We start from the raw sequence: 24,722 nt of genomic DNA on the forward strand, positions 1-24,722 counted from the left end.
TGATCATGATTTTGCGAATATCTTCTAATGCAATTATGTAAGGTCATGGTAGCAATAACTATCTTCACTTGCTTCTTGAATGGGTAGCTTGGCATATTTCGAAAAATATTCCATGTGTTCTTCCAAACCCCAAAAGTACGCTCAATAACACTTCTTAAGGAACGCTTGTAGTTGAATGATTCTTTATGACCCATTGGTTGGCTACCTCTGTGAAATTCAGGAAGATGATATCTTTCACCCTTATATGGTCCTAAGTAACCACATAACTCTAGATATCATGCATATACTAAATAATATTTTCCTTCAAAAAAAGAAAAATATAAAAATACATAACACAATCAAATTAATTGAATAAGTATAAAAAAAAACTTAGAAACATAAACCTGGAGAAGGGTTTGGAAAATTGAGTGCAGGATTTGTAATAGTTGTTTGAAATACCCTTGCATCATGGGCACTACCTTCCCAACCAAGTTCAGTGGCGAAGCTAAGAGTGGGCCAACCCGGGCTGCAGCCCGGGTTAGCTTTTTGGAAAAAAAAATTAATTAACTATAATTTATGGATTTGTCTTCATTAATACTTATAAAAAAATTTTAAAAAAATGTAATAGCCCACCCCAAAATATGGTGCTAGCTTCGCCACTGCAACCAACCACTGCAAATATGAATTGCATATCAAAGTTACATATAGCCATTACATTATGACTTGGTGTCCTTTTTCTACTAATAAATGGAATTTGATCCTCCATAGATATTGAGACAAGTATATGAACATCATTTATAGCACCAATACAATCCTGAAAGTATCACAAGCATATATATGTTAATCATTTTATGAAGTGATTAGGTTTGTAAAAGAAAATTAATAAATTAAATTAGTTTTGTCAATTACCTTAAAGTAAGGCATGTATCTTGAATATTCAGATATCTCTTTGGGAGTGGTAGAAAAAATTAAGATCCAACGATTTTATCAAATCTATAGACATATGACACACATTATCTAATATTTTGTCGAAATATCTACTCACAATCTCACCAAAATGTTGGAACCAGTCCATTGTTAACCGATTCCTTACACTTTGTCCTAGTGTATACAAAAACATTGCTAATATCTCAGCGGCACACGTCCTTCTTGAACTCTTTAAGCCATAATTATCTTCTAAGTTAGTGTATAATTTTAAAGATACATCACTATTCACTCAAAACATGTTAAAGCACCTACTAACATTTCTATCAAGTATTTCTATTAAATAAATCCCTTATCACTTTGTTCATAAACAACTGACTAGCAAATAACCATAATTTGCTCCTAGCCTGAATGTTCGGTAAAGAAACAACCACTTTCAATGCTTTATAAATTTGCTTCCCACTTGTACCATTTTAAGAGTTTGAAGTTGTTGTGTTCATTTTCTCTACCCCATTAATAAGATGATCAAGCTATTTTGACAGTTTTGCAACACCTCTTTTTTTGTTCCCTTTTACGCCACTCTTTTACCTTTGCTTCCCTTACTATCATCAGACACAATATACTCATCAGAATCAGCAGTGCTCTCAACATGAAGAGATTCAAATGCGTCATTACTCTCTAAAGGAAAACTAGATGAGGGAACCCAAACATACTCCCTTGTAGCCATTGTGTTCATGAACATTAAATTTAGTTTTTTTCTCAAACTCTGGATCAATATCATTTTTCTGAAATCTACTGAATTGTGAATTTTCCTTTATTTTCTTTTCCCACCATTCCTCACTTGCATTAACTACCCTTAACCTATGATTCCACCCTAAACCAATTTCCTTGCCAATCAAATTCTTCCATAATTTCCAATAAGTTCTAAGATAATCCCATTTGTTTTTCATTTGAGTTCTGTTGTAATATAATCCAGTTTCTTTAATGAACTCCTTAATCAAATTTTCATATCATTGGAAAGTCAAACGAGTCCCAAAACGATGTTCGGCATCCACATTTTTAATGCATAAGTCACAAAATATATCTAAAGTCTGGGGGTTCTAGGTAGCCTTACTAGTTGAACTACTAGATATAATTTCATACACTTAAACCTAAAAAAAAAAAAAATTCTTTGTCCAACAACAATACAAAAAAATAAGAATATAGAAGTTGGAAAAATTGCTACATCTTGTTATGGATGGCAGAAGGAAAACCAATTCGATATTAAAAAAAAGTAGAGAGTTAAAACTAGACTCTGATCAATGTCAACAAACTATGTACATACACTATTATTGACCCTTATTTGTGCCAAAAAATAGGTTGAGAGACCACTTATGTATTTATCTTCAGCAAAAATTTAACTATCACAAGAATAGAAAACTCCGTCCATTAGCATTACCAAGTTACTTTACATGAAATACTTTTCCAACAAACAATAACAATCATAACCCATGAATGGAAACAATTATAGGCAATTCAATAAAGCAACCAAAGACAAACCAAAACAAGGAAACAAAGAAATTAAAAAAAAAATCATCATAAACAAGAAAAATCAACTAGAAGCTTGCTATTAACGAACAATAATGGTCTAAATAAATTTTAATCAAACACTGAGTTTTGCCATGATACAAAGAATTGTAAACTCAAATCAAAGATATGGGCCGATAACAAGATCAAGATAGTAAATTTACAAAGGATCTAATCAAAATTACAAAAATAGAGGCAAATGAACACAACCCAGATAATATATATCATAAACTTAAAACTTTAAGAAAACAACCGATACTACTCATAAATGTATACTATATATCACAAATTCCACACTTAAATATAAACAAAATTGAAACTTGTTACAATATCAGGGCGTGACCTTTGTTTAAATAAGTTTGAGAATGATTTTTATTAGGAGAATTTCATCAAATAGGGGTTGTGCATGTTTACGAAAAGCAACTACAAAAATAAAAAGAGACAATAAAAACAATGATTAAAAGCAAATAAATCGCGCATGACCCAGCACCTATCAATTTATTCTAATCAAAAGCCCCATCACATTATGAACAAAAAGGAAGAAAATGAAAAATTGCATTTAATAGAGTAAAAGAGAACTAAAAAATGATCAACATGTACAATAAAATGCACCACTAACAATGGCGTATGAGAGTGGTTGCTGTCGGAATCGCGTTAATTAGAACTGCCACAGTCGGAATCGTGTTGATGAGAATGGGCATTTAGTGTTGTTTTATGAAAAAAATCGATTTGAAATTAAGTTTAAAAATGAAAATGATAAAATTGAAATTGAATAATATATAAGGCTAATTTAGTAATTTAATATACAGCTAGGAAAAGAATTCTCTTGAGCTGTCAAAGGCCAGCTACCACATCACACTCTCAAACGCACCCTTAGAGGTCTTTAGTGGGCTTCACTCATTTGTTTTTTATTATTTTGTTGCTATTATTAGTGGACTTAACAGTAAAATTTCTTTATTATCTAATATATAAACTTCATACATTAGTTGTACGGGGACCAATATAGTCCTTTTACAATAATTTTTCATATTTTATTTAGAAACCCTGAAATTTTTTAAAATTCTGTAAGGACCATGCACCCTCTTATCTTATATAGCCTCTACCCCCACTATTTTTCTCCCCATTAGTTAGTAGATGTTAGCCAATTTACTTATTTATTGTAATCGATAGAATGTATATACATTGCTACAAATAGTAGCACAACAATTTATTGTAATAGATAGAATATATATATATTGCTACATATAATAGCACAACATAGAACTAAATTACCAAACCAATCCCACATTAGCATTCAAGTCATCCAACAAGAACACAGTGATAGCAATGCAACTGTATATATTTTATGTTTCTATCGTCATTTTGTATTCTAAAGAGTGGTGTTATTGGTACCCCTAAATTAATCTTATAAAACCCCTCACCTATGCAATTACTATAAAGGATAAAATTATCTAACCAAACCCTCTTCGTTTCGTATTCCACTTCCTTTCTCTCTTTCGCTCTCTGTTACAATCTAATTTATTTCTATTTGAATTGGGGAAGAATAAGTTAGTTTATTCTATTTGAATAAGTATAAGTCAACTCAACGATGGTTAGTAAAGTAGCTACGTTTTTAGCCACTCTGTTATTTTTTCTACTTATTTATTCCTAGTTTTACTCATGGTAGTTGTAATGCACTTGTATATAAGCACCCTTTGTCATGAATAAAGATCGAACAAATTTATCCACTCAGTATTGAGTAGTGGGAGGCACTAAACCCTCGAAGAGTTAGCAAATTGTGCTTGTATCTTTAATTTTCCTTAAGCAAACAATTGTGTGTGTAACATTCAGAGCTCAAGCATGGAGCTATCAGAGAGGGTTGAGAAATTAAAAAAAAAAAAACAAAATAGAGGAGATTGTTGCTGACCACAAGCATCTTTATGCTATATCACAAAGAGACTAGAGAAGATAAGTCAACAAGTTCTGGCAAAAACACTTATCAAATGGTAGAGAATTCAGCTCAAACTCAAAGAAAGGTAGAAGGAGATCCCAATATTCATCACTAATCAAGGCCACGAGTTTATTGAGCGTTATCATTCTAAAGACTATTAAGCTTGATTTTCCTTGTTATGATGGAAAAGGTGACTCCACCACTTGGCTGTGTAGAGTTGAAAGTATTTTCCCTCCACGACATTGCAGAATCAGACAAGGTGACGCTGGCTTCATTCTATCTGGAGGGCGTAGCTCAGCTAGGATTTCAAATGCTGAAGCAAGAAATGTTTTATAACAATTGGGAGGATTTCAAGAATAAGATATTTTCTCGATTTGGCCCTAACCAATTCAAACATTTTGGTGAATTAATTAAGCTATGGAAAATCGGTACAGTGGTGGAATATCATGCCAATTTGATAAATTGTTAGCAAAAGTTGGGCATTTATCATAAAACTAGAAGGAAAGTTGTTTTTTAACTCGACTTCGAGATAGTTTTTGAATTGATGTGCAAGCTAATAGGACAACATCCTTAACCATGGCCATTGGTTTAGCTAGATTGTTTGAGGCTTGTAATTAAGATCAAAAGAAACCTACTACCCAGTTCTCACGACTAATAAATCAAGCAAAATTTCAGACTGGTGGTCAAGTGGCTTCGACAATAGTCAAAAGGATGACATCTGAGGAATTAGCTGAAAGAAGATAAAAGGGATTATGCTTTCATTATAATGAAAAATTTGGTCTAGGATATTTTTACGGAAAACTATTTATGATTGAAGTTTATTGAGAGGAATCAGATGGAGACGAGGTGATAGAAGTTAAAGAAAGAACTAACAAACCTGAAATTTCATTCCATGTCGTGGCTAGTTTTCAATCACCACAACATTGAGAGGAATCAGATGGAGACGAGGTGATGGAAGTTAAAGAAAGAACTAACGAACTTGAAATTTCATTCCATGTCATGGATGGTTTTCAATCACCACAATAATGAGGATGTGGGAGGGCTAAAAGAGCATTTTATGATAGCTATGGTTGATTGCAATAGCACACACAAATTCATCAATTCGAAAATGGCTCAACGTGCAAATCTCTAACCAACTACCTATGGCAAAATAAATATAATTGTAGCAATAAATATAATTGTAGCTTCATGTGAAAGACTGGTAAAGCCCAGGGAAGTGTTCGCAAGTGCCTTTAAAATTGCAAAAGTTAGTATTTTCTAGTGGAAGTTTTTCGTTTTGCCTTTTCAAGGATAGGACATTTAAAAATGGTAGCTGGAGGTTGAAGAATACCTCAACCCTGATGTATTTATGATAAGCATTAGAGAAGATGGGTGTGAGCGAGTATAAGAGTAATAGAACTTTTTTTTGCCTTTATTTAGTATAGCCTGGATAACTTGCCACGTGGCATATTTTTATTGGAGATTTGACTGTCCTTTCTGAAATTCTCACGTCTTTTTATCATTATTGTGGTTTTTGAACCGTTAGGAGAATGTTTGGAGGACAAAGAGGTGGTTTTTGGTGGATTTTGTTGTTTTGTGTACGTGGCGTACATTGCAGGTGGTCCAAGGTTCCTTTTGCAGAGGCTATCTGTACACCTTTGTGCATTGCTTGTGGTTTTTTGTGGATATTTCAGCGGGCTGTTTTCTCTTTTCTGACAAAATATTCTTGATTTAATTTCATCAAATCAAATATTCTATTGAGACATCACGTGTGATGGTCATTTTTGGATATTTTCTTTAATTTACTGACTATGTCATGGCATACCCCACGTATCAGTTTATCTGGAGAGTATACCCAGTACATGTTGGGTACCCTACGAGGGTTACTTTCAGTCACCAAAACCTTCTTATCGACACGTGGCACTTCATTTTCAATATTCTATTTATTCGCCACACAATAGCAATAATATATTTGTTAGTATTATGTAATTGGGTTTACTTAAAGGTGCTTTTTAAGAGGATTTTTAAAGGGTTGTCGGTAGTCCAACTCTATTTTAAAACTCGAATCATATTGTCCTAACCTATATCAACCCATAAGTAACTTATATTAACCAAATACCTAAAGGATATTGAAAAATTACTTATACATTGATGTAAGTTACATATGTTGCAATTTAGTTGTTGGCTCAACCTTTTACTCAGGTGCCAGGATTTTTCATAAACTTTTCAAACAAGTAAAAGTTTATCCAGTAAGTCCGAGGTTTATGTTTACTAATGACTCAAGCTTTCCTCGTGGTTGCATATGATTCAAGTTGCAAGGCTAAAGATAAATCAACTTATGGTGCATTTACCTTCCGGATTAAGGAATCAAAATTTGAAATCAAAATTATTGACAGTGTTTACTTCGCAAAAATAAAGTCAAGAATGAGAATCGAAATCGAAATCGTAGAGCCTACCCTAATTTGAGAATGTTTACTTCCAGAAATAGAGTCGAGAATCAAAATCGAAATCGGCATCGTGAGACTCACCCCAATTTGGGAACATAAAATAGGAGATTGATTCCCAAATGAGTGGCTGGAATGAGCGTCCCATTTCCCAAGAATGATAATTTGGCCCTCCACAAAATTAAAATACCCATTTTGTCCTTAATTATAATTAATTAATACATTATATTAAATAATTAATATATTATTATTATATTATTAAATAATTAATATATTATTATATTATTAACAATAATTAATAATAATAATAATTTTTAAATAAATAATCACAGTAATTAATGTATTATTATTATTAATTGATATATTAATCTGTTATTAGCAATTAATTAATTGAAAATTTTTACAATTAATTAATATAATAATAATAATTTCGAATAAATAGTCACACTGATTAACATATTATCATAGTTAATTAATTAATATTCTATTATAATAATTATTATATTATTAATTATAATAATCTATTAATTAATTAATATAATAATAATAATTAATTCTCATTCCTATCCATTCCGTCTGATTTCAATTTAGTAAATGCACAATTATATGATTTTATACTCTTGCTCATATAGCGCGCGTAGTCTTTCACTCAAAATAGCAAGAATATTATAACCAGAACATGGAAAACACATGTTTACTCCAGAACAATTGTTATTAGCCATAGAGCCACCAGAATGACATTCAACAAATCCATTTAACGAACATTTGTAATTCCCGAATTATTTCCAATTAAACAATGAATGAATGTTTACTAATTGCTACTGCAGAATAGAAGAATATAAGTTTAAAGCTTCTGAGATTCAGAAAAAAAGAAACATATAATAATACAGCATAAGCTAATGCATCAAACATCAAAAGATGAGAGCATCAATCCATTCAAGTATAATTGAAATTTATCCATAAGATAGTACCATTAAGACAATGAATCCGTCTCCTAAAACATATAACTCCAATTCTAACATTGAAGAAAATACTTCCACCTAGCCGATAGAGACAAAAAATGGAGGAAGGAGAAACAAAAGTCTACACATTTCCCAAATCCACTCATCTTCCTTCCACACATTCTCATCATGACTCAAAAGAGCCAAAGAGACTACAATTCAACAACAAAATCAGTAAAGATAAACAAAATATTGTCTTGAAAACAAAATTAAAAAACCAACAATCAGATTACTGTGAGACACCCAACCATTTTGAGAAGTTCTCAAACTCAGTATAATCACTGTCTGAGATCATCGTCTGGTACCATGCCTTGCCTGCAGCCTTGATCGCAGCAGCCTCCTCCTGACAGGATTGAAGATGGAAAGGTAAACATTAGATTCATTAATCAAAACAAACGAATAAATTTAACGTAGAAGTAATAAATCTGCTACTTAATGCTTTTAAGAGAGTACTACTTTCTAACATAAGCAATGTATCCAACATTGTACCCTTACAATCCATGGAAGGTACCTGATATATTAAAATAGCTTTGTGCTTAAAATACTGCTACATATTTCTAATTATTTTTTGCATCATAGAGGTATCTCAAAATCAAATTTGATACCAATACACACAAATTATGATGGACAAATTAAGTAATAAATTGGACAAATTATATTACATATTTTAAAAGATCTTAATTGTAATTGTAAATGGTTAAAGTTAAACCCTAACCCCATAACAAATATATAAAACCTAAACAAAACAACTTGATGAAGAGTTGAAGGCGGCACACAAGCAACCAGTACTCGCATATATGCGAGCAATATTAAATGGTTACAGCCCTGCTGCAGCAGTTACACCTTTTACATCAAAGAAGACGATCACTCTCTCTGAGTACAGCTTTTGCTAATCCACGGTATTCTTATATGCCATAAATCAATATTCAATCTACTTTTATCATAGAATAACTTCAAGACAAATACAACATGAAACAGATCATCTTCACAAACACAACCAAAAAAAGGAAAACAAATTACCAAAGGCAGCAACAATTAATCACATATATATTTAAATAAACAATATTAATTAGTTAAAAGAATAAGACATTGTACCTTAGTGATGGGCTTCCTTTTCTTGTCGAGCTTCTCCTTCTTAGCTTTAACCCGTTGTGCCTCAGCCAAAAGAGACATCCTCCGAGCAGTCTTAGCATATGGGTTCAACCGCAACATCGTATTCAAGTTCTTGAGAGGATTTTTCTTCATTGGAGCCCTCTTAACCTCAGTCTTAATCGGCCTTACAACAGACTGCACCTCATCCGAGTTAATAATCCTAGCCAAATCAGCGTTGACCATCTTAGCACGAGGCAGCACATAACCCTTCTTCTTCTCGGAACCCTTATCAAACTTACCATAAATTTCATCAAGCTTCTCAAAAGCCGATTTAGTCCAAACAATAAACCGCCCAAGATGGCCACCCGGCGCCAGCTTCAACAAGTTCAATCTCTCAACATTCACAACCTCAACACCGGGAATGTTCCTAAAAGCCTTGACAAGCTTAGCACCCTCGGCTGAGTACACAACAAGCGGGCCCTTGCGAGAAATGTAACGCCTATTTCTCATTTTACCCTTTCCAGGGCGAATCCCCTGGCTGTCCTTCGCCTTCTCGGCGTCAGCATATGCACCGATCTGCTTCAGAACTTTAAGGGCAGCTGATGTTTTCTCCACACTCTCGGCGGAATCACTGACGACCAGGGGCATTTCCGGAACAGTCTCGATCTTGTGACCGCGGGCCATCACAAGTGAGGGGACAGCGGAGGCGGCAATGGCGGAAACGATGGCGTATCGCTTCTGATTGACGTTGATCTTACGGTGCCATCGGCGCCAGATCTTTGTGGGAGCGAACATGCGACCACCGCGACACATGTTACCGAAGGCTCCCTGGCCGGCACGGTGGGTACCGCCTCCGGGGACACGGGGAATACGGGAGACGGCGCGACCGGTACCCCATGATTCGGCGGAGGTCTGGTGCCCTGCCTTCCTGGAAACGGCGTAAGGCTGGCGACTGTTCTTGGAGATGTTAGAGTGGACAAAGCCCACGATGTCGGGTCGGATAGAGGCCTTCATGACGTCGGGCAAAGGGACGGTGGAGCTTGCGTCGGTGGCCATGTCACCTTCCAAAGACTGGACGGTAATCAAAGGACGGGCGGCGGCGGCCATAGCTTTTTTGTTTTTTTTTGGGGGGGTATGGGGAAAGGGGGAGAGTTGAGTTGCTAGGGTTTTATTGACATTCAGAGCGTGATCACAACGAGTGTGATTTAGGTTGTTTTTTTTTCCCCTCCAAAGCCTTAGTGCTGTTTGGTTATACGATTATGATATCTGCCATTGGTGTGAGATTATTCCTATCCTCGTTTTGTCTTTCTTCTTTGGATATGATAATTTTGCCCTTTTTCCCTTAGAAACATAAATTATATATGGGAATGAGCAACTTACCCTCATTTGGAATTTGGATTGCGGTTTAAATACTAAAAACAACTTATTCATATTCTTATTAAAAAATATTTGATAATTTTTTTAAAATTTTATTATTAGTTGTTCTTCAAAAGCCACACTATTAAAATTCAAAACTTTATTATTTTAAAAAAAAGACGAAAATGCCTGCTATTTTCATAATCCTAAAATTTGTATTACCATAATTACATATTACTTTTTATTTTAGATTTATAAATTTTGCTATAAATTATATTATACTTTATATAACTTAATGTAAAGTTCATGAAATTTTAATTATTAAATTTGTTTCACTTTATGTAATTTTGTAAGTTTTAAAAAAGAAAAAAGACGTGCCTAAAAAATTTACTAAACTTTTAGTTAAAAACAGCTTAAACTAATATGTCATAACAATACTTAAATAATAATATTCATAAAACACATTTACTTCATTTTAACAACTCATAACAATCCCAATAACATAATTTATCAAACACCTAAACTATTTTTTCTATTTAATAACTTATTTGATCAACTCAACAAAAACAACTTATTTAATCCCCCATTGATAAACAATACATGCTAGAACAATTCGGTTTATGAGACTCATCAGTCGTCACTGTGCCATAATTCATTCCATTCGAAGGGTATCCTCGGCTCACAACTTTAAGCATTCCAAATCTAACTATCGACATCAAACAGTCAGAGGAGAGTGGGTGAAAAAGATTACAAATGGAGGAAATGCGATAATTGCAGCCAAGGTTGCAGTATTCAACAGCCTAACGCATACTCCTTATTACAATATATTCAAATTGCTCTGGCAACATGTATGATGTATCCCTAACATGTTAAAATAGCAGCAGCTTATAGAATAACTACCACAAAAAACGTACTGGATATACATTTGTTCACTAGAAATAAGCAGAGACTAAGAAACAAACATTGAAACCCACTATCCTGCTGAAATATCATCCAGCAATCTCTCCTTGCTACGGTGGCCATGGTATCTCCCTACAGACTCCTGAGTGAGCGGCAAAGAAATAATCCATAATCAATTGTACTAGTGTTTAAGGGGAAAAAAAAATTAAAGGAGACAAAAATTACAGGAACAGGTGGAAAATAAACAAAATTAAGATAAGAAGAGAAGTACAGATAAATAAACAAAGTCGTCAGCAAATTTTAAGTATGCAATAGTTCAACATGCTATATCATTTGTTTGATTGTTGGCAACAATCCCTGCGGCAACTCCCACTGTTTTGGATTTGGCATCATAAGATGATAGGACATTCCTCTGTACCAATGTAATCAACTGGGCGTGGTTAGAGAACAATCATTTGCAACAATAAAAATTTTTAAAAAATGGCAGATGCTATCAGAAAACACCACAGAGAACTAAGCCAATCCCCATTAGCATTCAAGTCATCCAAGAAGAACAGAATTATATCAATGCAACTGATATATTCTTCAGAACTTTTACTAAATCAGGATTTCTTACTATCCTTATGAAGAGTGATGGCACAACGTGGCCAGCTCTCATGAAGAAAGCTTTGGGTCCCACTGCACAGCTCTCTTCATGAGAGCTGGCCACATGGGCCATCGCTCATGGACAGCGAGGTTGCTCACCAGATCAAATTTCTAAAAGGCTTAACTGGTAAGAGTCTCAGGTCCAAGACGTTTATTACGGCATAATGACCCAGGTTCTTCTTCCGGTTGTTGGTGATTCAGATGGCAATGCCAATGGGAAATCAACAATCTACGTAGTTTTACTCTTTTGCTAATAAAGCATGTGTAGTCTCTCACTCAAAGTGAATGAATTTCATAATGCAACGTTTGTATACACCACAAAAATTTGTACGTATAACCTTTTAACAAGCAAAATTATCTAATAAATATGCTCATAACTAAGACAGAGTACCAGCATTACAATGATGGATCCCATCTCTCATAATTATAAATGGACTGCATTGGCTACAACCGACAAATTCCTCTTCGAAGCCAAAACTTCTAACATAAATCGGCATGAGTGAGTTGATTATGTGCATTTTCTAACAGAAGCTAAGCAAAATAAAAGCAAAACTTTCGCAGTTGATATTGGGAGGAAAATGAGGCTCAAAACTGCATTTCCAGAAGCCTTCACGTGGAATAACAGGATTCTATGCGTACAAACAAGGCATCAACCAAACAAGCAAATTAGACTAACAAATAATTTTATGACTTACAATTGGCTCAAAATCAGGACTGGACAAATTGAGGCTGAGGTTCCTCATCAATAACAATACCTGCACAAGTCACCAAGAGGAATTTTAAACAAAGTGCTTTCTGAGGATTAACTACCATTCACAGGGATATGCATGTCAAAATTTATTTTCAATTACCAAATGAAGATTTTAAGCCTGTGTAGATATTCAAAGAATAGAACCTTCAGAAAACAAACACAGACTATATTACAGCATTTGGTTTCTATATACTTATGAAATTTGGTCATGATATGAATGTTCTGAAAATAACGCCACAGCTGAAATATGCTAAATGCCAAATTTGGATAAACATTAAGCTGACAAGCGGTAGAATGCTCCGCTTATCGTAAAGCTCTAAAGAAGATTAATTCACCTACAAGTTGGACCAGAACGAATCAAACCTAAGCTAAGTTACATAGTCTTAGAAAGCTGAATACAATCATATTTAGATATTCCAAGAATGACTTTCCCACTCTAGTCCTGAAGTGGCCATCAATCCATATCATTCCACCCTAGATTTACTTTTACAACTACCAGTCCATGCTAACCTCAATGGTAATCACCAAAAGAAGATCAGGTGGTTCTAACATCCGGGAGATCTACTCAGGTGAGAGCATACCACGTGATTCTAACCCAATAAAATCCAACATCAATGCATTTAGAGCTATGTACTATTTACAACGATAAATTTGCTTGACCACGATCCTGTTATTTATATCCATATAATAAATTATTTCCGTGAGCACACAGGAAAATTAATTCAGCCAACCGTTAATCAGGAACTTGTTTTATCAACATAATCACATATCTGGAAACCTCTTTGCCACACCATATGAGGAAGTAAATGATGCTATAATCCTACCTGCCCGCAGTTTATATGTTATCAAGTATCTCAGGAAGCATACAATTCATTATTAATTGTTATTAGTTAATCTACATCAACATTTTGTTGACTTAATTCCAACTACCGGCCACTAAACTTCAATGTACTAGGTACCTTGAGCTGTCATCTGATAATAATCTAAGATATCTAGAAAACCGAATGCAAAACAAGGGCATGTTAATCCATCTACCACTAACTTACACGAACCACCGAATCTAACAACAAAGTATAATTTAACTCACTGTTTCAAAATTTATGGGATCCATTTCTTTGAGCTTTTGTACATGGCCTTTGGTGTCTGGATCAAAAACACTCCCTATGAAGCTATACACTTCAGCGAAGTCTGGAATACCTGCAAAGATCAGGGGAAAATGAAAGAGAGCCCACCTTTTTCTCATCAGACGCCAGGGAAGGGAATTGGAAAATAATCAATTACCGTGAAGAACGGGAACTTGATTCCCCTGTTTTGGCATGTCTGTACTAGGTTGTGTTCTAGTTGAGCTTCCAATGCCACCAACAGTACTATTACCTATTCCCGATATCCCCTTTGATCCAATATCATCAGCTGAATCAGTAATGTAGCATGCCATAATAAGTGCTGGAAAGTTCCCTTTACTCATGCTATCCTACTAATAATATAACTAAGAAAACAACACGGAAATGAAATAAGCCTGCCTTCGATTGCGTGAAGATTGGTATATTTATCCTGCGATGGCATCATTTTTTCAGCATTTACCAGCATGGAAGCATCATCCCAAGCAGCAAATCCATGTGCAAGGGCATTTACTGATGGATAAGCCATGGCTGCTTGAAGGGGCGGTAGAACTACCAATCACAGATGTAGCACCTCAGTATTATCAAAGAGATAGTTTTAAATGTCCGATAGAATACATCAACATAACAAATAAGACATGCAAACCATTTTTCGAGGCCTTTTGTGGGTAAGGATGAGCAGCTTTCCGCTTGGGACGAGGAGGAGGAACATGTGCAATTGTCCCATTCTTTTGAACCTTCAAAAAGTATTTCTGAGCATGACTCCGAATCTGCAATACTAACATTCAGCAAAGTAAAACTCTCTCAAATATTCAGCCACAAAACTGAATCACACTATCTTTAACCTGAATGACTGTCTTTGAACCGACAAAATCTTCAATTTTTTTCCAGTCACGGTCAAACCTAAATCAATAAGAAACAAAAGAAAGCCAACCAATTCAAAACTTTGAAGAAGCCTAAAGCCTAAAGCCTAAAGCTTCAATTTTGTTGACAGTGCAAGTAAACGCAACGTAAAAACCAACCCAAGTTACTTTAAAACAATTGAAAAAAAAAAGAAGAATTTAGCTATGAGAGAAAAAAGCTGAGACTAAACTCAAAATAACAAGAGAAGTGAAAGCTGAGACTAAGGCGAGAGAGATGATCTTACAGCTGAAGAGCTTCAAGGAACTTGTCGTGTTCTTCGTCAGTCCAGCTTTCTCTAGATTTGGTGATGGTGTAGGGTTTCCGTACCTTCTTGCTCCCAGCTGCGCCTGCTCCTCCATCAATGGCCGATGATGAAGTTGTCGCAGCTGATGAAGTGGTGGCCATCGGTTGGGGAGGCGTATGGTGCGTTGATGATGACGTGTTTGAGTTCATAATTTTTTTATTTTTTATTTTCACTTTTAATCTTCAAGCCATAGACTTGTAGAGAAAGCAAGACTACACGTTCAAGACTTGAGAGTTGTGAGAGAGGGAGAGAGGGAGAGAGAGGAGAATGATGTGTGATTTCTGAGCTATTGGTGGCGCGCTAGTCTGAGCTGGTTTTTGTGGTGAGTTAACTTGAACCTTTCAATTAATCGTCCACTTGCAAAATATACACTACGCCGATTCCGTATTGCACTGTTTACTGGAGACCGGGAGAAATACTTTTGTGCTGACCACTCTTGCTCTGCCATTGGTAGAGTGTGAGTAATCTATTTTGCAATAGAATTATAAATATTTAGAGAATTTGAATTTAGTATAGAGTTAGGGGCTGATTATTTTTTTGACTTAATAACTTAATTTTAGTGTCTGTTTGGTATGGCTTATTTAAGAGCCATAAGTGCTTATTTAATCGTATGTTTATTTTTTCATTAAGTATGTTTATTTTTTCAACTTAATGAAGATTTTCAGCAATTAAGTCATTAAGTTATTAAGCTAATTTTTTTAGTTTTCTACTTAATCTAAAAAGTTTGAATACTGTTATTAAAAGATATTTTCTAAAATATCCCTATCTAATTAATTAATTTTCATCATTAACTAAATAAAATTTAATAATTAGTATTATTACTCCTCCGTATATAACTTGTGATAATATATAGTGGTAGACTATTATTTTTAATTTTTTTATTTTGTTCAAATTAGCATTATTTATCTTCATAATTTTTTATGAATATTTTTCATATAAAAACATCACAAACTATAATAAAATTGATTAACATATATGATATCAAATATTAAAGAGTTGTACTCAATTGAATATAATTTATGTTATGATAATTTATTACCTTATTTATATTCTTTGAGATGTTTATTATTTATTTAACATTATAATTTGTAAGGGCATAAATGTAAAAATATTAGTTTTCACATTTTTTAAGTTAAAAAAGCAAACAACTTAATATTTATTTTTAACTATTTAGACAAAAAAATACATGTCATTCAGATTCAGACATTCAGCTATATTTAGATTTCAGATGAAAAAATAAAAGTCACCTTAATTTTATGTTTTTTTTTAAAATTATATGAGACTATTGTTCAAATTAATCTTATACAATACTGTCTAGATTTTATCTCTTTAATATTTGAGAGATATTTACTCCACTCACATTTCTTTCGAAATGTAAGTAATACATTTCGTAATAGAATCATTGAGAATTTGAATTTATTATAGAGTTAATTTTATTTTTTTTAATTATATGAGACTATTACTCTGATTAGTCTTATATAGCATTATTTAAATTTTATCATCTATAATATTAGAGAGATGTTTGTTTCACTCACATTTCAAAAGAAAGAAAACTGTCTTTACTCAATTATTTTTTATAGTTGAGAAAAGAAATAAGTACCCACAATAATTTATGGGTGTTCGAACTACTATCCTCACAATTATTGAGTTAATTTTATGTTTGTTAGAATTTATTTATTTTTTAATTTTTCTTTACCTAACAATGCCTGGCAAAAACGACTCAAAATCATTGTCTATTATCAAATATCAAATCTAATGCATCACAGTAAAATAATTGATGTAACAGTGATACTGTTGGTCTTATTACAGAATCATTGTTATGCCATTTGACAAATAATGAATGGCTAGGTAAATGGCCTCAGCCTATTATGTCTTATTATAGGATTCACTATTATGCTATTTAGCAAAACTGAAGTGACTAGACACCTCATATATATAGGACATATAAGTTTAAGCTAAATTTATGCATAGTTAATTGATAGGAAGGAAAATCAAGATTTTATTGTTGTACTAACTTGCAATCTAAAATTAGACAATGAAATTTAGTATGTCTATTGTAAGTTCCCAATAATGCTATATGCACTAAAAGATTCATTATATAGTAAAATCTCTATAATTAATACTTGATAAATTAATAATCTCTATTATATATTTTTAATTTCAGTGAATTATTAATTTATAATATGAGTGGGACCCAAATTGTATTAGAGTTTTTAGAAAAGTATTATCTTACTAATTTATTAACTTGATAAATTAATAACATCTGTTGTCATTTATTTTTTCCCGAAATCTAAATATATTTGGATCTCATCTCTAATTTTGTTTATTGCTTCTAGAAGTTCTAGGATTGAATTCTAAAATTGCAAAAAAAATCAAATCTTTTTGTTAATTTAATTTATATTTAATGGATTAATTCATTTTTAATTGATTAATTAGAAAAATAAAATGAATTTTTAGTTGATTAAAATGTATGCTCATTTAATATTTTAATTGTATATACGCTATGAAATAATAAATTATTAATTTATCGATTAATTAATACTTTTTGAATTAATAGATTTTATATAGTTAATTTATAGGCAAAAACTATGTTGCAACAGTGGTACTGTACCACTGTTACAACCAGCCATTGGATCTGTAGTTGTATAGTTGTATTAGCTAGATCTAATGGCTGAAAGTAACAGTGATACCGTACCACTGTTGCAACATAGCTGGACCCTAATTTATAGAGATTGTTCTATATATGATGTATGTAAACATACCTTGAGAAATAATTATATGGATTATATATAGCATGAGAAATAAGACCGCACGAATGTAACGATGAGTAATTAATGCTTCTTTTATCATTATGTTTTGTGTAATAAATAATTTGCTTCGATCAATTACTCCATTTTTTTTAATAAAAATTATGATAACATTCGATTAATTAATATAAAAATACAAGTTTTGTCCTGTGTTCTCATCCATCGAAACCTCAATTTCTCGCACCATTTTAAGTCTACCAATATAACGATTGTTTGTCTTACCAAAAAAGATGCATGTAATATTAATGCACAAGATTTTGTCTTTTCATATCAATGCTATACTGGAGTTTGATGATAGCGTAGAGCGGGCCGCAGCTGATCAGTCGTTCACTCGCAGACAGCGCCGCCGATTAATTGGAAATTTGGCAATTAATCGCTACTTCAATTAAGAGACGGTCCGTCCCTACGACTTTGAGAGATTGGTGATGGTAACGTTTAAGCGTTTCTAGTCCACTAATCTTTAAAGCCACCAATTTCGTTCTCATATGTGCCCGTTTGCCTTTTGTTTTCTAAACAAGACGTGGTCCCAATCTAATCCATGACGAGTCATTGACCACAGAATCTAACGGCTGATATCAGCTTGGGAGTGTAGTTGCTGGGGCCCACTGTCCTCTTGCTGAGAACACTTTTCAAGAAACAGGGATCGTCCGACACGTGGCGCGCGAGACTTCTTTTTGTTGAGGCTAATCTGCGGAGATGGACAAACCGACAAAGGAATGTTTGGGTGCAACAAATACGACTTATAAATACACGGTGATAAAACTATAATTGGATCGTGTTCATATTGTATTAAATCTAAATTGATTTAAATATAATTTATTTAATAATTATGTAATAAAATTAAAATTTTTTATAAAAAAATAAATACGACTTATTTAATAATTGAATTATTGTGTCATATAACATGAAAAAACTCATTATTAAAACTTTAAGTCTATATATAATTTAACAAAATAATATATTACAAAATAAAAAAAATCATGTCTTAATTTAAGTTTTAATAATAAGAAAGTGTAATTAATGGGTTGTGTTGAGGGTTAATTTCACATGATTGATCATATTGTCAATTGAGATAATGATCAGAGACTTAAATTTTAATTTGATAAAAAAAAATCAAATTGACATGAATATCATCTATTTAATAATCATATTAAATTTAATCACATACATCTATTTATTTATATTAAGTAAATGGGTGATGTCAATTGTCAAATTTTGCTACCAACTCTATTTATTCGTTATGGATGGAATAATAATAAACTCACAGGGTTGAGTTGGCTTAAGAATACACAATATTTCCCTGTCATTATCGAGACTAATTGTTTATAAATTTTCAATGCTTTGATTGATTCCAATGAATATCAGAATAGTTTTAGTCGTGTTATTTTTTATTGTAGAGTCTTGACTCATTGTTTAAAAGAGGCGACTTTCGTTTTTGTAAGGAGATCTGCGAACACCGCCGCCCATGTTATAACTAGGGTGGGGTGTTTTTTGTCAGGTCCGAGTGAATGGAGACATGTTCTACCACCTTGGTTACTTCCACATTTGTCTGTTTAATGAAATTCTTCTTTCCTTAAAATAAAAATAATAATAAACTCATGGGGTCAAGCCTTGTGAGCTCAGCGTGTTGCCAAATTTTGGTTTTGAATATCGTTTTACAAAAAATGATTTATGTTTTTTAGTGCACATTGTCGTTAAACTTTTATACTTGTCATATATTTAATATTTAACAAATGGAAGCATTGTATTAATCTTACGTTTTATAAATTTATATTTATAAACTGTAGTCTTAAAATGGTGTCACGAAACACGAGGAATGGCCCAGGACCAGGAGCACCGGATTCCAACCCCACGAGCTTGCAAACCCTAACCACGGTCCACGTGTAATGAATACTCTGAGATGACGTGGAAGAATTAGAGGCCAGCATTTTCACAAACTGATAAGAGAACACCTGATGAGAGCCGTTGGTCGTTAGGCAATGCTGATTGCTGGGATTTAAACTTAATTTTAAAACTGGAAATTTTCTTTTTTTTTTTGTTTTGTATTTTTTTTGGGATGCAAATGGAAATTCAGGGTCGAATTGTCAGCACAACATCTCACAGGTTCTGGTCTCGATCACACGGTGAATTACCTTTTTCTCTTTCTTCTTCAAATTCTTGCTCGCCGTTTCGACCCTTGTGTTCAAGAAGAGATTCCCAAGAACCCCAACGAAACGGTGACAACAACAAAGGTGCAAAGGCAACTCCTTATTCCTTAATTGCTTACTTTCAGTCATTTTGTAATCTGGGTTTTTTCCGATCTTGGTAAATACCATAAATACTTTATTTTCAGTTACTTTATTTTGATCGGATTATTACAGTGACGGTGTGTTTACATGTAAGAGTATTTAGAGGGAAACTATCTTTATGCAAAGAAAATTTAGTATTTCAGATTAGTTGGAAGTGGGCATTTTGAAATGCTATGGAGTTGGGCTGTATAGGAACTAGAATATCATTCTTGTAGTATACTTATATCAAGTGCCCAGTAATATTTGTTCTTCTGGTAGAAAAATGGCAGTCATCGTGTCCATGGAAATGTCGAATTTGGTGATTTTTTGTATATTCAAGCTCAGTATCGTAAGTGCATTATCTATCTTCTAATCTTCATAGAGTGTTTTTATTTGAAAGTCTAAGTACTCATAATAGTTGATTGTATGGCCAAACGATGATTGAAAAGACATTGTTGTTCATAGAAGAATGCCAGCTTCCCTATCTTCTGTTCTCTTTAGAGACCTGCATTTTGTTTTTCATCTTAGGCTGTCGCTTTGCCATGTATAACGCAACCTGCACATATAATGATAAACAAATACAAGCTTTCCTTTCCCAACTTGAATGGCGGGTAATATTAAGTAGTGAACTTGGGTTAAGTATATTAAACTTAGATAACCTTCAATTCTTGAGTTAGTTTTTGGGTTGAGTTTGGCCCATAAACTTTTATATGGTATCAGAGTCAAGCTCATGCATAAGGGTCCGGCACTACCTTACCACATTTTACTATTGAATAAGATACTTGGGTTAAGTATATAAGACTTTACTTGGACCGCCCTTAACTCTTATGGTAGCTTAGAAGTGAGAAATTACCAACTCTCTGTAACTCGAAGGCCCTTTTTGTACGTTTGAGACTCGTTTAATTGGGTTTGTAAGCTATTGTTCCTTATCTTGCATAAAAGACACAGGTATACTCATACACATACATTTTTCCCATGTCTTCAGATTGATTTTAACAGTCTTGATCTCACAAGTAAACTTCAAATTAACAACAATAATTCAATTACTCTGAAGTTTATAGTTTTGCTTGGACGATTAATCTCAGCCCAAAAACTCATCCCTCTAGTTTTCATGATAATGTCTCAGGTGATAAATTCTCAACAGACTGGGATAAGGCATGGTCAAACTTCAAGAAGCAAGGGAAAAAATCCTTCTTCTCACAGTTTTCTCCTAATAAGTATGTGAGCTGGAATCCTAGGCGTTCAGACTATCCACCCTCTGAGGAGGTTGATCCCATCAAGAGAACTGAAAGGTCAAACCTGATGTTATGGACTAGTCCGCAGTTTACTCTAGTAGGGGCCATAGTAATTGTCACATTTCTTTTGGTTTACACGATTCTTGCAGTTGTCAAGTGATTTAACCCAACACCAATTCAGTCAAAGAAAGCAGGTCTTGTTCTGTAAATGTATGATCATTATGAAGATTGGATATAGGAGGACTTGTTAATTGCAATTAAATGCAGCTAGGGATGTCAATTTCCGGGTCCGGGTCCGGGTTTGGCTGTTCCGGATCTGGACCCGGACACAAAATTTTCATAACCGGACCCGCATTAAACCCGTGTTTTTTAAATCCGGGTCCGGTCCGGGTTCAACCCGGAAAAATCCGGGTTTCCAGATTCCGGGTTTTGAACCCGGATTGCTTATTTTTTTTTTTTAGAGACCATATAACTTATTTTAACAAGGCACAGGGGATGGGGTTTAATGTTTTAATCTTTTCCCCAACAACACATTACACAATTCTTCCTAGAATTGGTTCAATAAAATTTGATGGATAAAAGGCAAAAAAAAAGAACATATAACACATCAGTGACATCACTAGACTACTAGAACCAAATTGTTTAACTTTGGCTCATCAAAATTTGCCGGACATAGGGCAAAAAAACAAAACATATAAACACATCCAGAACCACCAGCCCACTAGAACCAAATTGTTTAACTTTGGTTCATCAAAATTTGCTGGACACAAGGCCAAATAACAGAACATAATAACACATCCAGCTTCTAAAACAAATACAACACAAATACACAATATAAAATCTAAAATTCAAAGTTTTAAAGTAATAAACATCCACAAATACAAATTCATAACATAATTCTATAATTTAAAGCTGAAATTTCCAGCCACTGCCCACTAGTGCTCAGATTTCTAGCCACTGACCACAGCCCACCAATGCTCAAATTTCCAGCCATTGCCCACTAGTGCTCAGATTTCCAGCCACTGCCCACAGCCCACCAGTGCTCAAATTTCTAGCCACTGCCCACAGCCCACTAGTGCTCAAAAAAGTGCCTGCGACAAATTTGCAGATATCCTAAACAATTCTTACTGCATTGGCAGATTATTCTAAATTTCTAATCGAGGAAAAGGATCAGGAGTGTACAATACTAACTGAAAAGAGTCATTACTCTTCAAGCAACTCAGTATACACAAGTAGTAAAAGCACAGGACAAGGTCGAACCCAATTTCAGTGAGAGAAAGCAGAAGCAAGCCAAACATAATATTAATGCTAGTCAGGCTCAGAACTACCATTCATGCAGCTAGCCATAGGCAGCAGCCCTTTGGCTAATTATACTTCAAATTCAATTCTAAGCTTACTCACTAACCAACTCTTAATGCACAAAACCAACAATACGCGGCAGAAGAAAAATGGCAACTGTTCTGTTTTAGACAACAATTTCTCCTTGTGCCAGAAAAACAAAGAACAAAAAGAGGCAAATAATTCAGAAAAACAAAAAGCTTATAATTAGTCAAGTGCTCTCATATGTCATATACAAAGAAAACCATGTCTGAGGAAAAATCAAATTGTGCCAGCAGCAATACAAGCTCAAAGCATAACAGCACAAAAATTGCAAAGAGGGAAAATCAAAGTGTAACAGAGCATAAATTGTAAAGAGAAAAGCCAAGACTCACAAATATTCACAGCAGCAGCTGAAGTATATGCTGATGAACACAGAACACAGCAGCGAGACTGAGGTGGATTTCAACCCCTTTTGCTGGCCGCGACAGAGTGAGAGATCAGACGAGTGATGAAACGAACAAGCCTCGCCGTGAAGGTGATGACAAGCCACGACGCGAAGGATCTAATCTGATCTGAAGAAGAGATTATAGGAGAGTTGTAGAGAGAGTGAGAGAGATTAAGTGACGATGGAGGACTGAGATGAGCAATGAGTCACGGCTCACGGGTGAGAGAGATTGAGAGAGGAACGGATTACGGTTTACGGATGAGACTTGAGAGATTGAAAGGAGAAATTACAGATTTACAGTAATTTTTTTTAGGTTGAAGGAGAAATTTCGAGAGAGGATTAGAGGAACGAGACGAAAGAGATCTAGATTCTAGGGTTTCACTTTTGTTTTCGTTTTTTTTTTAATTTTTCTATTTATAATTACGAATTTACGGATCAAAATTAATATTAAAATAAATAATATCCGGGTCCAGGTTCACCTGAAATCGGATCCAGATCGGAAAAATATGGGTTGTCAAAAACTGATCCGGATTCCGGATAAAAACTCTGCCGGTGCGGGTTGAACCCGGACCAAATTTTCCGGGTTCAATCCGGGTCCGAGTTTGATTGCCACCCCTAAATGCAGCCACTTCTTGTTTTCCTCCTTTTTTATTGGGTATTATTGGTCAATCGATCTCCAACAATCTTGGCTCCCTGTTGATGCATTAATTTTAAGATATAATTACAGATGGTAATAAATGCTCGACCTGGCCCTTGGTTCGATTGACCCGGTTTTGGCTTGAATTTAAAGGGTTAAAGTTGAGTTAAGGCTTGAGGAATCAAGGTTCGATCACATTCGGATCTGATCTACGGTCTTACCAAAATTTCCAAAAAGTTCTGACTTGCTTATTAACCCCTAAATTAATTTTTAGAATAAAAAAATAACATTTACAAGTTATTAAAACACACACACCACATGTGTAGTCACAACTGCACCTTAAGTATATTTATCTCTATTTCATATTAATTTAGTTTTTTTATATTTGATTTATTTACTTCTTGTTAGTTTGGTTAATCTGTTAATTTGGTTAGCTAAAATGGAACAATAGTAATGCAATATTATCAATAAAGGATAAAAAATAGGAGTCCTATTCTAAAAAAAAAAAAAACTATGGTTGGGTTCAATTAAAACCCGAGCTTGACCTAGTATGGCCTGAGCCCAACCCAATTTATTGTCAACCCTACATACAATGATAGTTGAGCATAGCCAAAAGTAGCTGATCGTAAATTTGCTTTGCTTGGAATAATTAGTTGACCATGATCCAAGTCCTACATCGATGCCCTTCACAATATGATGTTTAGTTATATGGAATGAATAAGTTCTATGGTAAATAAATTTTAATGTACTTACAAGCAAATAAGTTTATTGTAGAATAAATTAGGAATAATAAGGTTGAACTCACAAAGAATATCAATTTCAAGAAAGTTAAGTATATTTTAAGCTAACTATAACTATATCCTACTTAAAAGTAAATATTTTGTTTGAAGAAATTTAAACTAAAGATGGAAGTAAAATAAAAAACTGAGTAAACAAACACAAAAACTCAGCAAATTGAAGTTACCAATATATCAGAATCCACTACTATTTAATTTAATGATTATCCAATTACCAAGCGATTCCCAATTTTAGAGTGGCAACTTAAAATCAATCTATATCTCTATTCATAGATATAACAATTGAGAATTAATCTTGTGAAGGTCCTTTTTCTGTTTAATA

The 24,722-nt window shown here is 33.8% G+C and overlaps 3 protein-coding genes across 4 annotated transcripts; 1 reads left to right on the plus strand and 2 right to left on the minus strand.

Annotated features, from left to right (window-relative positions):
* Window positions 1-7,741: 7,741 nt before the first annotated feature.
* Window positions 7,742-10,108, minus strand: LOC102619515 (60S ribosomal protein L4-like). The gene is made up of 2 exons (XM_006480513.4): window positions 8,919-10,108; window positions 7,742-8,166 (listed from the first exon to the last, which is right to left on the minus strand). The coding sequence occupies exons 1-2, from the start codon at window positions 10,020-10,022 to the stop codon at window positions 8,053-8,055; spliced, it is 1,218 nt and encodes a 405-aa protein (XP_006480576.3). The 5' UTR covers window positions 10,023-10,108; the 3' UTR covers window positions 7,742-8,052.
* Window positions 10,109-11,016: 908 nt separating this feature from the next.
* LOC102618627 (protein REVEILLE 8) lies at window positions 11,017-15,206 on the minus strand. 2 transcript variants are annotated; one of them, XM_015531058.3, is made up of 9 exons: window positions 14,833-15,206; window positions 14,531-14,588; window positions 14,332-14,455; window positions 14,088-14,237; window positions 13,849-13,977; window positions 13,655-13,764; window positions 12,512-12,571; window positions 11,443-11,583; window positions 11,017-11,313 (listed from the first exon to the last, which is right to left on the minus strand). In XM_015531058.3, the coding sequence occupies exons 1-8, from the start codon at window positions 15,039-15,041 to the stop codon at window positions 11,488-11,490; spliced, it is 936 nt and encodes a 311-aa protein (XP_015386544.1). In that variant the 5' UTR covers window positions 15,042-15,206; the 3' UTR covers window positions 11,017-11,313; window positions 11,443-11,487. The 2 variants fall into 2 exon arrangements, with proteins under 2 accessions (XP_015386544.1, XP_006480574.1); XM_006480511.4 differs by lacking the exon at window positions 11,443-11,583 and having other exon boundaries at window positions 14,833-15,204.
* A 4,429-nt stretch (window positions 15,207-19,635) lies between these two features.
* LOC102618342 (uncharacterized) lies at window positions 19,636-21,834 on the plus strand. Its single transcript, XM_006480508.4, has 2 exons — window positions 19,636-19,930; window positions 21,093-21,834. Exons 1-2 carry the CDS (start codon window positions 19,756-19,758, stop codon window positions 21,359-21,361), a joined length of 444 nt encoding a protein of 147 aa, XP_006480571.1. The 5' UTR covers window positions 19,636-19,755; the 3' UTR covers window positions 21,362-21,834.
* The last annotated feature ends 2,888 nt before the right edge of the window (window positions 21,835-24,722 follow it).

The sequence above is a fragment of the Citrus sinensis genome, chromosome 6, assembly GCF_022201045.2.
Source record: "Citrus sinensis cultivar Valencia sweet orange chromosome 6, DVS_A1.0, whole genome shotgun sequence".
Lineage (NCBI taxonomy): Eukaryota > Viridiplantae > Streptophyta > Magnoliopsida > Sapindales > Rutaceae > Citrus > Citrus sinensis.